The sequence below is a fragment of the Endocarpon pusillum genome (assembly GCF_000464535.1).
Source record: "Endocarpon pusillum Z07020 unplaced genomic scaffold scaffold4379, whole genome shotgun sequence".
In the NCBI taxonomy this organism is placed as follows: Eukaryota; Fungi; Ascomycota; class Eurotiomycetes; order Verrucariales; family Verrucariaceae; genus Endocarpon; species Endocarpon pusillum.
This window is the reverse complement of record NW_006916425.1, coordinates 61,213-77,285: the sequence shown is the minus strand read 5'-3', so window position 1 is coordinate 77,285 and position 16,073 is coordinate 61,213. Positions and strand designations below refer to the sequence as shown.

The following is a 16,073-nucleotide window of genomic DNA, read 5'->3' as shown; positions in this document are numbered from 1 at the left end:
AACTTAATCTTGCTAATTTATAATAGTATCTTATTGCTTTCTTTTCTATTATACTTAAAAAAGCAAAATACTATTATAAGATTTATAATAAGGAGATATTTATAATTATTCTAACTCTTAAAAAATAATAAGCTAAATTAATTAGCCTTAATATATTTTTTATTATAATAGACTATAAAGTACTTAAGTATTTTAGTATTAAATGCCTCTTTAACAAATAATAAATTTAATAAATAAATATTCTTTTAAGGTTTAATTATTATATCTGCTACTAATCTAATAAAGAAAATGTTATAACAGATATTCTCTTATATAAGAATAAAGCTACCCTAATATAGAAGAAAGCTAGAACGCAAGAGAAGACTTGAATGCTATTAGATCTAATAAGAATAAAGGTAGCTATTATAAAAGATATTAAGAATCTTAACATTATAATAGAAGTTGTTAAAGAGAACTAGAAAAGTCTGACTTTAACAAAAGAATATTAGTTAGCTATAATAGAATTAAGTAAGTAATTATTAAAAGATGGCTTATTATTATATAATAATAGACTTGTAATATTAAAAAGCAAGAATAACTTATATATATACTTATTTTACTAGATCTACTTACAAATAATTATAGTATATTTAGGTTAGGCGAAAACACGTGCTTTAGTAGCTAGGCTATATTAGTAGCCTTATTAGAATAGTAATATAATATATTATATTATTAATTATTATAAATATTATTAATTTTATAAGTCGCGTAATAAAATGCCTAGTTTCTTATACTTCTTACTTATTCCTTTATAACTATAAGATAATCTCTTAATAAATTTCTATATGCCTAGTATTATTAGTAATAGCTATAATATCATCTTTATAATAGTAGATTACTTAAGCAAGAAATATATTTACTTATTAATAAAGAAGACTATTATTATAGCTACTATAGCTAACCTCTTCTATAAGTATATATAGTAATTTAAAAGATATTTAAAGATTATTACTAATAATAAAGAGCTATAGTTTATTAGTATATTTCTTAATAAGTTATCTTACCTTTATTATATTAAGCTTAAGTTATTAATATTAGCTTACCCTTAAATAAATAGCTAAATAGAAATTATTAACTAGATTATTAATATAAGGCTTTAACTATTTGTAAATTACTTTTAAGATAACTAGATATATCTTTTATTAGCATTAAATATTATAAGGTTAGCTCTAATTTATAAATCTATAAGACTTATACTTTACATAATTAAGTATAATTAAGAACCTCGCTTAGATTTTGACTAAACGTAGATAAGTAATAGCTTACACTAGGACACATAAGAATAAGTTACTTAAGAGTAAGCAAGAGAGTACCTATACTATATTAATAAGGTAGTAAGCTAGGCTAGAATAAATATAATCTCAGCTCAAGCTTAGTATACTTATTAAGCTTATAAGAAATGTTACTTACCTGATTTCTACTTAGGAGACTTTGTATTTGTTACTAAGAAGTTGTGAAGAACAGATAAACCCTCTAATAAGCTAGACTATCTTATCGCAGGCCCCTTTTATATTATAGAGATGGTTAGCCACTCTTATAAGCTAGAGCTTCTGTCCTCTTATTATATCTTGCTAGTGTTATACACAGACCAGCTATATAAAGCAGATAACAATCCTCTCCCTGGCTAAATCCTTACTTTACCTCCTATAATTAAAGTTAACAGAGATCTTAAGTAGGAAGTGAGGTCGGCTGGAATACAAGATACAATGGCAAGGATGGGACCCTAACGATACATGGTACCCTGCTGGCAACCTGCGGAACGCTCCTCTGGTGTTATAAGCTTACCACAACGCGTACCCACAGGAAGCTGGTCTACCTAAGCGACTCCAGCACTGGCTTGACAGCGCTCTAAGAGATAAGTCACCTTCAGAGCACCCAGATGACAATAGAGCAACCACTTAAGAAACTAGGAAAACAAGACAACGCGCATTATAATACTGTCGGCTTAATCTTGTCATTATGCTACTGCTGTTTTTTTTTTTTTTTTCTTCTCATCAGACATGAGGGCATGTCGAGTCTTCTAGAGGGGGGGGTGATGTCACAGCTGCTATGCTTGTCGCCCGCTAGCGCTAGGGCCGCCGGGTTATATAGAAGCGACCCCAGGGCCCTTACCGTCGACTCTTCAATCTTAGGATAGCACTCAACATAGGCTGAAGATCTCGCGCACTCGTTACCTGCTTCTAACGTGATACGTAACAACGGTTACACTATTTATGAACCGCATTAAGGGTCTAGAGCAGCTAGAGTTTATATAGGACCTAGCGCAAATATTATTTGTTATAAAAGAAGGCAAGCAATTATTTATTAGATAAGTCTACTAGCTTAATAAACTAGTTTATATCCTTCTAGAGATTACAGGCAAGGATAAAGGAACTACATACTTGTCACTAGAGATAAATAATGTAGCTTTCGCTATAGCTATAGTCTAAAAGCCTAATAATATTAATAATATTACGTAGTAACCTGGCTAAATGCCTTAAAGAGGTATTAGGGCAGGGCTTCGCGCGCCTTAGCACTTTGCGCCTTATCCTTCTACCCCTCTATAGCTGTTAGATAGCCTTAACCACTTCTTTACCACGATCATAACAGCTATATCAGAGCTCTAGTGACTAGGTGATACCCTCTGTTGCTTCTATAGCAGCACCATACCCCTATTACAGAGATATCCTGTAATATTTGGTGGACACGCTAGTAAACGCTTTGTTACAGGCGCCAGCTATTCTACTACCCTTGAATTCGTACGGTATTCCTTCGAATTCGCCCCTACCAACATTCTGCACGCGTTTGTGCACAATGCAGAACCCTAACAGCTAGCTACTGACCCTCGAATTTTGTTCGCTATCAAAATTCAAGCTTTTGACAACTTTCTGCACAGCGCTGTACGCCTCCTGCAGAATCCCTGTAAGTTTCTGCCTGTCAGCGAGCTAGCTGTGCCCTGCAGAAGAATCTCTGCCTCAAAATTCGCTAATCCCTAAATTTTGCGCAACTTTGACGCGCTATAGCATTTTACTGCCTAAAATTTCGAGCCCTTTCTGTCTATCCTTCTTCTAAGCTTATCGATAGCTTTCTTTCTCTCCTCCTGCAACCTGACAACCCTGTACGCAAGATAAGACTCGCTTGGCGTCCAGAAGTCGCGGAAATCCTTGAAACAGGCTAGTCCAGTTCGTCTCTACTAGCTGCCGTTAGGTAGCGTAAATATAAGTCCTATAGAGCGCTTACGTATAATGACGTAACCTATCAGAACTACTTAACAAACTCGAGGTCAAGCGAAGGCTGCTGAGCAGGCAGAGGAGGATAGAGAAGAGATAGAGTCAGAGGAAGATACACTAGAGGAACACGAAGAGGAGGCACCTATAACAAAGAAGAAGGGCACCCAGAAGGACACAAGTACTAAAATAAATCAATAAGCTCTGATAAAGATGTTTAGCTAACTAATAACTTAGTAAAGTAAGACTCTTAAAGCAATAAGAGATAGACTTAACAAGCCTTTAGATTCTTTAAATATGACTTTTAAACCCTTAGAGCTTTATTTATTCAAGCCTACTAGTTATTAAAATAAGAAATCTGCTCAAATTTTTATTAAGTATATTAAAAACGCTAGATATATTTATAAAAATTAATTAAAAAAGCTTGTGTTACTACTTCTTTATTATTTAGATAATAAAATAATATATATATAATACTTTGCTCTTTCTTTAGAAGATAAAAATATATTATTAGATTTAGTAAATAAATAGATCTAAATTATTAAATAAGACTTTATAAGTACTTTATTAAAACTATAATTTACTATATTTAAGAAGTCATTTAATTAGAACTAAGGCTATTTATTTACAAAATATATAAATAAAAAAATTAGCAAACTTTAAATTATAGATATAAATTCTAAAAAGAGAATATTATTTAATAAGTATATAAAGATTTTAATAACATACCTAAATTATAAGCTGTACTTACTTTATATAATAAAGAGTCTTTAACTAACTTTCAAAAGCGTCTATAAGTGTTATAACCTATTTATAAACGTATATATAATAAAAAGATAGCAAAGCTAAGAGAGAGCTGTATTAAATAGTCATCTAGGTATTCTTCGAATTATAAAGCGAATCATGACTCTGAAAAGCTAATACAAAAGCCTAAGAGGCTAAGGAGGTTCCTAAGCGTCAAATAGATAGTAGCGCTAACTGTACTAGCGACTACTTTACTCCTTATTAATAATATAAAGCTAATGGCTGTAATCCTAACTATTATTAAACTAATTACTCTCTCTAAGATAAGAAGAAGGAAAAGAGTTTTACTAATAAGAAGGATAACTTATCTAAAAAGGAGTTAACTAGCGCTTTATAATAATAATAATGTGGGTATATAGGTAAATAAGCCTCTAATATATTAGATAACAGAAAGAGCAATAATAGCTATAAAGAAGGCGAGATTTTAACTAATTTTAGCGTCACTTATTATAAATATAATAAATTCTTTTTATCTAGTAATTAGCTTTATAGCTATCTTAAATCTTTTAATGCTTATGCTATAAAGAGCGCTTAGATAGTGCTAGATCTATTAACTAATCTAAAAGACAAGCTACTAAAGAGTATCTTTAATAATATAAAGACCTGAATTATAGCGTATCTAAATACTAATATAAGATTCTTTAATATCTTTATAATAGTAATTAACTCTAGATTTAGTTACTCTATAATTAATTAAGAATTTCTAGCTATATTGTCTTATATTATTTTAAATCTGTTAAGCAACTAATTATTAGAGGTATTAGCAAATATTAAGCTGTTTTAAATAGCTATATTTGTTTTTTATATCTAAGGCAATTAAGAAGTTATATTAAAACTTAAGATAATTATACTAATCTTTAATAACTTAGGCACTAATTTACTAATTAATACAGATTATATTAAGGCTTAGAATATAATTATTAATATATTTCTTATTAATTAGTTATATTTTATTGTTTTAAAAAGATCAAAAAACTAATAGTCTTTATTTATTTATAAGTAATCTGATAGCCTATAAGTAATTTTGTTGTTAAGTCAGCAAGGATAGCATAATACTATTATATTCTATAGGCTAGATTACGCTTCGCCTTAATTATTCTAGTAAGGCTAACCTCCTTTTTACGTCTAATTATCTTAAGATCTCTAACAAAGTTATTATAATTACTTAAAGTATAATTATATACTTAAATTAGGAATCTATGCCTTAAATAATTAAATATAATATCATACTTAGTATAGTATTCTTAATCCGCGTTAGCAGTTTTGTAATCTCAAAGATAATAATAGAGATACTAAACAGGTTTCTAAGACAAGAATTACTGCGCCTTAATATTAGCTATATATATATAGCCAAATCCTGTATATGTGTTATAATAAATAGCTTCTAAGGGCAGAAGACTAAGGACACTATCTTTGCAGAGAAGGAGAAGGTAAAAGACTCTTACTAGTTAGAGAAGCTATATCAACCTTACTATCGCTATAATATTCTGAAGAGTATTATTATTCCTAACATTTCTATATCCACTTACTAAGAGGCCTATATTAATAAAGACTTGCTACTAATGCAACAGAAGCAACTCTAACAGCTAGCTAAGCGCTTCACAGTCATCTTTAATAACCTTTAGCATAACTTGCTAACTAGAGAACAAATAGCTATAAATAAGGGTCTTATTAAAGCTTAAACAGAAGCTAAAGCCTTAAGCTTTATACTAAAACGCGCTATATACTAAAAAGGATATTAATATTATATTTAGTAAGAATATTTAATTAGGCTATATAATACTTGCTAAGCATTCTTCTTTCTCTTTATTTATATTCATAATATATAAGTATACTTTAGAGAGTAACGTTAAAAAGGTGTAGCTAATAATAGATTTGTAACCTCTTAATAATATAGCAAAATCTGATATATATTTATTGCCCCTCTAAGAGAATATTCTAGCATTACTAATACAAGCTTCGTATATCTCCTTAATTAACTTTGTATCTAGCTTTTATTAGCACTTCTTATACTCTAATAACTAATATCAAATAATAATAGTTTCTTATTAAGGTCTAAAGCAATTTTATATAGTATTTATAGGCTTTAAAAACTTGCTTACTTATAATTAAAGGACCTTTAAGCGGTTATTTACTAGTCTATTATGAAAAATTATTAATATATATATTAATAATATTAATATCTTTACAAAAGAGGCTTTTAAGCAGTATCTTTATAATCTAGATGTCGTATTTTAATGCTTAGCTAACACAGGTTATATATTTAAGGCTAATAAGACCTATTTAGGATTTTAGAAGCTTATTACGCTTAGTAAGTTAGTAAGTTAACTTAGCTACTCTATAGCTAAAGAGAAGCTCTAAGCTATTACTAATTAGGATATACCTAGAAATAGCTATAACCTAGAACGCTTTATTAGGTTCGTTAAATAGCATTATTAATAAGTATCTTACTTTATATAATGCTCTAAGATACTTTAAAAGCTCAAAACTAGCATCTTTTAAGCGCCTTAAAAAGATAAAGGTTCTTTATTAGAGAAGCCTTAGGAACAAAAGAGTCATGAGTTAAAAGCTCTAGGGAATCTATAGACGAACTAGCATAACGCTATATTTAAGGATCTTAAGGCTGCATTTATAAAGGCTAATAATATTCTCTGTTATTTCGACCCTGTTAAGATTCTTTACATATTTCTTAATGTATCTAAAGAGCTTGATTTTAGTGTTATAGCCTATTAGCTAGAAGGTAAAAAGGCCTAGGATCCTTATAAGCTATTAAAGACCTTCTTAAGACCTATTATTTTTTTATTTAAGTGCTTAACGCTAGTTAAACGTAACTATTAGCCTATAGACTTAGAACTAGTAGGCCTTGTTTAAGTAATTAAGTAATTATGAATCTATATTAAATAAATAAGGACTATTATCTATATTAATTACTAAGTAAATCTAATTATTATAGCAGCAAAATTACTATATATAATATCTTCTCTAAAGATTAATACATATTAATAAGGCTAGGCAGTATTCTTAAGTTAGTATTAGGATAATATAATGATTATTTATAAAGAAGGCCGTAATATAATAGTCTTAGACGTATTATTAAGACTTTCTATAAAGCTTTATAGCTAGAAGGAGCTCTAGTAGCCTGAAGAAAAAGTCTTTCTCAGAGTAATACTATTAGAGCTTAACAAAGGAGAACTTAAGAGACTACGCTAGGAGGTTAAGTAAGAATTTCGCGATCTATATAAGAAGTTCTAGGAGATGCCACTGCCTACTCTAAACCCTTAAAGGCTTCTAAACCAACCCTACGCCCTGTTCCATCAAGAGAATAGTTCGGATCTTATATGACTTGACGCGCAGGGAGCTGAACCGCGTTTTGTTATCCCTTATAGCTTTCGACATATAATGCTGCAAGCTGTATATAACGACTAGGTCTACAGAGGCTATATATGGCTATGTGAGGCGCTCGCAGGCATATAGTAGCTAAAAATAAGTAGAGATATCCTGTCTTATATATATTACTATGCAAGATACGGAATAAATAAGCTGTGTTATATAGGCTTTGTACTACCTCTCTAACTGCTTTAAGCACCTCTATAGCCTTTTTACTTCTTAATAATAGATTTTATTACTAACCTACCCTCAGAGGATGAACATAATATGATTCTAGTTATTATTAACTGATTTTTAAAATAAGTAGCTTTTGAAACAGGGAAGAAGGCGTAAACAGCTAAGAAATAGGCTAAATGCCTCTAGAATAACGTTTTCTGCAAGAGGGACTATGGCTTACTTAATACTATTACTACTGATAGAGACATACGATTTATAGTTGCGCTTTAGAAGAGAGTATTTAAATTAGTTAACACGTGACTAATCTATACTATAGCATACTATTTATCTGTAGATAAGTAGTCTAAACACATTAATTAAGAGCTAGAGATAGCCTTACGCTTTTATGTTAATATAACACAGGCTGACTAAAGACTTTTCTTACTTATTATTAAGTTCTACTTTAATATAAACTACTTATCTGTTGTTAAACAGACTCTATTTCAGGTGATCTATAACTTTACTTCTGCTACTTAATTAACGCTATTAATACTAGAAGCGCTAGAGCAACTTGTTACTAAATAGTAGGCAGCAAGAGATATCACAATAAAAGGGCTTCAATTAGCGGCTGATACAATAGCTAACAGAGCTTTGCAAGACCGATCTTTCGAATCTGGGTGGGCTTGACTGCGTCTTTCGCTAAAGACCTACTCGTTGCCCTCAACACGTAAATTTGCGTTATCTCCACGTTACACGAGAGCCTTTCGAATTCTAGAGACTGTGGGCAAGGGCAACGCGCTACCCAACACACAACGTCCAAAACATTTGACCCTGCGCCAGACCCTGAAGACGACCCTTATCAGCGAAATGTACCTCTTCCCCCAGACCATATCGACGAAAAAGGGATGGAACAATGGGAGATAGAGAAGATAGTGGGCAAGCTCGTCAACGGCGAGGCAATAACATACAAGGTTAGATGGCATGGCTTTGGCGAGGATGACGATACTTGGGAGGCTCAAACAGCATTTCCGAATGCTCAAAAGTCAGTGCAGGCGTACGAAGACGCCCTGCGGCGCTCTAGACTCCAAGGGCGTCGCCAGGCCGATGGATCGACCCTCTACGGAGAGCCTCGACCGCGGCTGCGGCGCTAGACCGAATCAGGAGAGAGTGTCAGCTCGGAGAGATGCTGTTGTTTGTGCATTTTCTGCGTTTTGCCACGCTGCTGCTGTGACCACGAGGACGTGGTCTTTTTCTGCTGGCGGCAACTGTTACGTAGTAACCTGGCTAAATGCCCCGAAGGGGTATTAGGGCAGGGCTTCGCGCGCCTTGGCGCCCTGCGCCTTATCCTTCTACCCCTCCATAGCTGTTAGATAGCCTTAACCACTCCTTCACCACGATCATAACAGCTATATCAGAGCTCTAGTGACCAGGTGATACTCTCTGTTGCTTCTATAGCAGCACCATACCCTCATTACAGAGATATCCCGTAATAAATAATCTAGCTCTAGTAATAATGGCAAGGCCTGTACTTTTACTCCTCTCCTAAGAGAATTAAGGCATTAATATTATCTATTATTCTAAATTTAAATAATTTAGGTCACTATTTCATAAAAGAACAAATATTAGAATATTTAATTTGAATTTATTTCTATTCTTAACTAATACTAATACTCTTCATTTAGAGTTTTAAATATAAGCCCTCTTTATCACATAAATTTCTTACCGTATTTAATATGCTTATTATCTTAAAGTAAACGTCCCTAGTACTACGCTTAAATAAAGATAGTCAGAAGTCAAGACAAAAAAGTAACAAAATCATTTATACAGCTTAATATAGTGCTATAGTAATAGATAGTGTACCCCATAATCTTAACCTCACGTTAGTCTTAACTTCAGGCGGTTTGTAGACAAGCCTTAGTATAGTCTAGTTAGAGTATTTTCTTTAAAGAGTTTTATTATTTTCTATATAGTTGAGAAATAGCTTTATTTGACTAAATTTATACACTAAGTTCTTAACCTCTAACGTTTTAATCTATTAATTACACTTTAAGCCTATAGATAGTCCTTAATAAGATAAAATCATATCTCCTAGCGACTCAGAATCTCTTAAAGACATTTCTGTTTTCAACTCTGCCAACAGTAGTAGAGCCGTGTCTAATATGTAAGCATACTTCGAAACACTCTTTCTGAAATTATCCGTAGTTATTATGCTGTTGCGGGCCTCCTTTTGAAGTTGTTGGTTAGCGACCCTGAGCTGATTTGCTTCTTTTTCGGCTTGACGCTTAAGGTCAGATTCTGTAGCTGCCTGATCTCTCTATTCGTTTAGTTCTTTACTTAATCTGGCGTTCACTTCCTCACGTTCTTTGATCTTCGTACTGAAACTGACCTCTAAATGTTTCAGCGTCTAGAAGAGCTATTAGAAATCTACGTAAGTAAGAGAGCTCTAATATACATTCACTAATAATATAGGGTCCTGTGTATTAGTAGCGCTTATTCTTGTTATTATTATCTTAGCTTTAAACGTTAAGCTAACTCTATTACACAATTTCTTATAAGCCCTAATCAAATAATCATTTATATTCTTTAAGAATATTTTTAAGAATAGTTCTCTTTTCTCAGGTAAAACTTTCCAAATATACAGGTCTTGTGGCCTAGAGATAAGACGAACCTGTGATAGCTCTATTGCGATTCTAAGCTTGTTATCTTAAGAAGGGTAAGTGCGAGTTTGGATAAAGAATTGCTTCGTCTTACATATGTGCTTCGATAGCTTAACTTGACACTCATTCCTCAACCTTCGACGTTCAATATTGCTTGATCGTACTGGCTGCATTTCATATACGATATCATTAAGAGAGAAACAATGTACCGACAAATGATTTTCTGCTTAATACAAAAATCCATAGCCCTGATTGGCTTAATTAAGAGTGAAGTCACTCATAATAGGGTCCTGTTTCCGGACCCTGGGATATTGCAAAGAGTTCCCCTTTCTGGGCTCTTACTATTTATAAAATATCCTAACTGACGAAGTAAAGAGATGATTGCGTAACCACTTAATACCCTGTATAACTTATTATTATCACTCCGTGTATTGAGCGTAAATTATATTGCGTACAAAAGTCTTTATGAAAAGCTTATACAAAGTTACGGCATACTATTATAACAGCATGTGACATTGCCAAGCATTCGTCTCAACATCTACCCAAATAGGAAAGCCTGATCAATGTGGTTGGTCACTGATCATACTTTGGAAACTGATCACGGAAACATACATAGACGCTTAATTCAGACAGTCCTTTGCTTATCACCTTTTTCCTAGTTACGTGCTGTCAAAATAGAACGTAGGAAGCTGCTCTTCAACGTCTAGACCTAATCCTGGGCCAACAGGAGTTCGGTCTCGAAGGCCGCGACAATGTCAGGATCAATATCCTTCTTCTTCTCCTAGCTATTTTCGCTGTCTGGATATCCCAGCCACTTCACGAGATACTTGACTGCTCTCCTAATCTGCCGCTTTTCGATTAGTTTCTCGACCGCCCACTGATTATCATCTGGATCTACAGCAGCAGGCGGATTGTATTCCGATTCCTCTTCAGCACGCACCAGCACAGGGCTCAAGATTAGTGCTCAATCATCGACGACAGTGAGTTCGATCTCCGCGGATATCTTAGGCGCCAGCTTCTGCCCTTGCTGTACGTCAGCTCCAACAGCCAGAAAAACGGCTTCTACACCTCTCACGGGTGCAGAATCATCTATTCTCTGGGTCAGATGCGACAAATATGGTCGTGGGTGTTTATACGTACCTTGAATCATCCCTACATCGGAGTGTTTCGCAGATATCTCATCAACATCGGTAAGGTCCACGACCTCAATCGCACCAAGACCTGGCACCGCCACTGCAGGGAGAATTGCTGGGTTAATCAGTTCATCGCTGCATACAGACGAGAAAGGTGTTTCGTATTTAAAGGGAACTTCATCCTCTGGCAAGGGGCTGTCCCAAAAACAGACAGGGGTGGAGTCGCCGGAAGATTTTTCGGAATAACCTGGCCAGCGGTCGCTCATGGTTTCTAATGTAGTGTTAATAAAATTGAATCCTACTTTGATAACAGCGTCTTGATCCTCCTCAGCTTTTCTTCGGGAACCACGCCGCTGCCTCTTTATACGTCCAAGCTGGATTTCTTCGCTTCCCTCTCTGGATCTCTTTAGCGATACGCGCTCCCTGATAAAGTCGATCCTATACGCGTCTTGAAGGTGGAACTGTAAATGGAGGACCGACTCAAATAATTTGGCACAGGAAGGCTGTGGGTGGGGACACCACGCTAGTTTACTATTATCTAGGTCCTGAACGTGCTTATGGACGTGCTCCAGCCATTTCCCGTGATTAAGGAACTGATATATCTGCGTGGTAGCTGGCAGTCTGGCATCGGTAAGACAGAAGGGACAGTGCCTAGCTGTGGCAAGAACTCCGCTATACGTAAGAGAGTCACACCAGACTAGAAATGTCTCCAAGTTATTAATATGCTCTTGACAGTGGTCGTTCCAGGCTTCGGACCTAATCGTCCACTTATAATAGTGAAAGCACAGCTCAGCAAAGCCATAGTCGTCGCTACAAATCTTTTTGTAGCACGTATATATATGTCTCCAGTCGTAAGAGGTATTCGCATAGAGGCCTGATTAAGAGTCGTCTTTTTTCTGGCAATTGCACTTATCCGGTTCTAAGCCGGGCCAATACGTTACTTCCGAACGCCTTTGATACAGCGCTATCAGGTCCTGAAGAACTGCGAGGCCTGTAGGGCTTCTTAGGGTGTCAACTTGGAACAGACTAGACGTGAGGCGGTCCCTTTCAGGCGTCATAAATCAGGCTTGATCAAAGATGGCCTGATGATATCCTAGTGGGTCGTCGTACTTGATAGGCTGCCGTTTTTGCCAATCGCGGAGCTCTTGATCCTCTAACCGGCGTTTCTCGTTGTACAGGGCCTTTCGAGAGCGGATAGATTCCTTGTCTCTCGCGCCTTCCAGAGTGGCAATCTGTTCTTCCAACCTGCGGAATTCTAATGCGCCTTCGAGCATGTACTGCTTCTCTGCAGGGAGACACTGCCATAGTCTCGGGTTCTGAGGCACGGTCAGTCTGCGGAAGAGGTCCCCCACGAGAGTTCGCCCCTTACTGCCGAAATAGGCCTGTTACCCATCCGCACTATTTCTGGGGAGGTAATGTCTCGGCACAGTATTAGGATCTGTGTGCCTGGCATAGACCATCCGCGTTGCCTCAAGGGCAAATTAGTCTTTGATAGAGTTAGTATCAAAATAATTAAGAAGAGATAAGACACATACTCATCTAATACAGGCCCTCAGCCCAGAAGTCATGATTTCTTACGGGTTCCGGGTATCCTACATATAGACCGAGCGATCGAAGTCTTTTGCTAAATGCACCCGCGGTTTCGATCCTCTCTGTAGACTCGCTGATGAAAAAGGGTGTCTCTAATACCTCTTCTTTCCAATATAACTGGAGCATTTCCCCTTCCGGTGGCACGATTCGCAAAAGCTCGTTGTACGTACGGTAGTCTCTAAACGCACTACGTGCTAAGAGCTAAGAGAGGTAAAAGAGCATTAGATTAAAGCAGAGAAGCCCAGATTTCTCGCCCTTATACAAGGGGTGTTGCGGTCTGTGAGGTTAAAGGTTAGGTTCAAAGGCCTAGAAATACAGGGAGCCGGAGATCTACCTTTTTTCAGGCGTGTTCGACATATTTTTGGCATCTCAGGTGAGCTGAAGGGCGAATTCTGGATTACCTAGCTCGTTTAAAAAGACCCCAAAAATCAGGTCCTGATATTAAACAATCAATCAAGGATATACTGACTAAGGAATGAAGGAGGGGACTCACCTTATAGTAGAGACCTCGACCGGTTTTTAAGCGGCAAGAGGATTCGATATACTTGCCGATTCAAGCCGAAGAAAACGTGTTTCCCAACTATATAGCCCAATCATCCAACCGTGTTGCCGGTGATTTGTACACGAACTAATCCACCGCAAAAAGCTGGTTAGCTAGGTGGTTCAAGACGACTTTAATAGCGAATCTTCTTGGTCGTTTTGCGTTAGTTAGGCTTAACTCTTCTGTTAGAGGTCCTTTAATAAACTGAAAAGAAGTTAGTTCCTCTGACCGAAACAGATCGTGTAAAAGATGCATACTTGTGTGACGGAGCATGTGATTTCGCGGGGGATTGCAGGATGCTGGCGTTGCCATGCCGCTGTGAACCTGTTCCAGTACTTGCGTACGGTCTCTTTACAGGCTTCAGGGACGCAATCCGCGCATCAATAGCTAACGCTATTGTCCTTACGAACTTTTTCAGCGAAACTAGATCGTATGAAGATGCATCGGGATTCTGTTGTTGATAACTATTTCTCCTTGTCAACTTGATTCCTACGAGTCAGTCAGGCGATCTAACTTACGCGAGCCAGAGGTCGACCTGCTTTTGATACAGCTTCGCTGATGCAGGCTGAAGCTTTCGGTGCACCGGATCACCGTTTATAATCTCAGTATCTTTCTCAGAGCCCCTTTCCTTGGCTTGTTGAAGTGTCTCTGCAGCACTCTTCTTTTTCGTTATTTGACAAGGAATTAGGGTTGACCAAAAGTAAAATAAGCATAGAATATGAACCTTCATGCGAGGATGGGGGATGGGGTAAACAAGAGTCGGAAGAGAAGTGTACGCAAAACAGCAGAGGGAGAGGAGATATTGGGGGGAGAGAGGAGACAAAGCAGCCCGGACATCAACAGCACTAAAAATCGCCATGTTGCAAAGACATATACAACACGCGAGTCCAGATTCAACGTGCAGGAGGATTCAATGCGCCATCCCCCCCGGAGGTCCCAAAACTGGGCCACCAGACCTTTGCGTAGATTGACCAAAAATTCGAAGGGACGACAGCTGCAAGGATACCATGGTTCGCTAATAATAGCAAGGGCTTAGAAGTGGGACTATGTGTGGGTGGAGCGAGACTGAGTTCCCTGAGCAGCACCGGGACAGAAGGTGAGCAAGAGGGTGAGCAGCGGGAGCAGTGGCGGTGCGGCCTGAGCAGAGGCTGAGCCGAAGTTGAGCCGGGTGACTAATTCCTGAGTCAGACAGTAAAAACCGCCAACCCAACTGGGTGCCAAGGCGCGGTCAAGATTCGGTGCAGGTACCCGTGAGTATGTAACGGCTATAGAGGCAGTCAGCGCAGGAGGAGCTACTATCGAACCAATGCTCATTCTGCCAGGGAAGGTCCATTTAGAGCGTTTCTATCAAGACCTTAAGGATGAGATTCTAGTGGGCTTATCAGATACTGGATATGCCAATGATGAGCTCTCTTTTGCATATATCCAGCATTTTGAACGTCAAAGTCGAAACATTAGAAAAGGCGCACATAGAATTCTTCTATGTGATGGATATAAGAGTCATTTAACGCAAGAGGTGCTCAATTTCTGCGAATTCTGGCATATCCATCTCTTCGCCTTCCCTCCGCATGCTACTCACTTTCTTCAACCGCTTGATGTAGTACTATTTCAGCCATATAAGCACTGGCACGCTCAAGCTGTGGATCAAGCAACTCGTACAGGATACAGCAAATTCGACAAACTTGAATTTCTTACAGCTATCCGCGGAATTCGTCAATCTACATTCAAAACCAACTCTATTCGTTCTTCGTTTCGCGAATGTGGGCTTGTTCCGTATAATCCACAGATTGTACTAAGCAAAATCAGAGAATATCAGCCTCCTCCTTCTATACGACCTTCTATTCCTCCTGAAAACGAAATTCCGCCTCCTATAACACCTCTGACTGTTCGAGCACTCGAATCACAAGCTATTCAGCTAGAAAACGCATCTCCAAGCCGTCAGAAATTGATACAACAAAAATTCATCAAGGGTGCCCTTATTCAGGCGAAAACTGCTGTACAATTTCGAAAGGATCTAGAGGCTTCTACAGCAGCTGAAAAAGAACGAAGAGAACGAAGAACTCAATCTCAACGTCAGCTACAAAAAGGAGGAGTTTTATTGGCTTCGCAGGCTCGAAATATGGTTACGCCACGCGTAGAAGAAGGTGGTACACAGCTCCAGAGGGCCCGAAGCTTGGCGCAGAAATTTACGGGACTTCTCAGATCCCCTTCCTCCTCCCCCCTTCTTCATTCCTCGATTTCTCTACCAATACTCACTCAAATTTAGGGAACAATGGATTCTAAACAGGGAAATAGACGCCGCGTCTGCCGAAAGTCAAATTCGATAGATCCTCCTTCTCCTGCGGCCTCACGAACGTCAAAAACGATGCTCGATACGCCGCGCCGTGCGCGCCTTCTTGCTGACGCACGCCACACAGCTGGCAAATTGCCTCGTACACAGCTATTTAAGATACATAATGTATCTAGAACAACTGGCTATCGAATCATTCAAGAAGGAACTGCGCGCCGCAGCGAAAAGATCCATAATCGAGGTCGTAAAAAGATACTTACTCCATATGAG

The 16,073-nt window shown here is 37.2% G+C and overlaps 2 protein-coding genes across 2 annotated transcripts; both read right to left on the bottom strand.

The window, feature by feature from the left end:
- Window positions 1-11,213: 11,213 nt before the first annotated feature.
- On the bottom strand, window positions 11,214-11,648 carry EPUS_07881 (uncharacterized protein; the record flags this gene model as incomplete). The annotated part of the gene is made up of 2 exons (XM_007805599.1): window positions 11,214-11,338; window positions 11,390-11,648. The coding sequence occupies 2 exons, from the start codon at window positions 11,646-11,648 to the stop codon at window positions 11,214-11,216; spliced, it is 384 nt and encodes a 127-aa protein (XP_007803790.1).
- A 795-nt stretch (window positions 11,649-12,443) lies between these two features.
- Window positions 12,444-12,775, bottom strand: EPUS_07880 (uncharacterized protein; the record flags this gene model as incomplete). The annotated part of the gene is made up of 2 exons (XM_007805598.1): window positions 12,444-12,698; window positions 12,752-12,775. The coding sequence occupies 2 exons, from the start codon at window positions 12,773-12,775 to the stop codon at window positions 12,444-12,446; spliced, it is 279 nt and encodes a 92-aa protein (XP_007803789.1).
- Window positions 12,776-16,073: the final 3,298 nt, after the last annotated feature.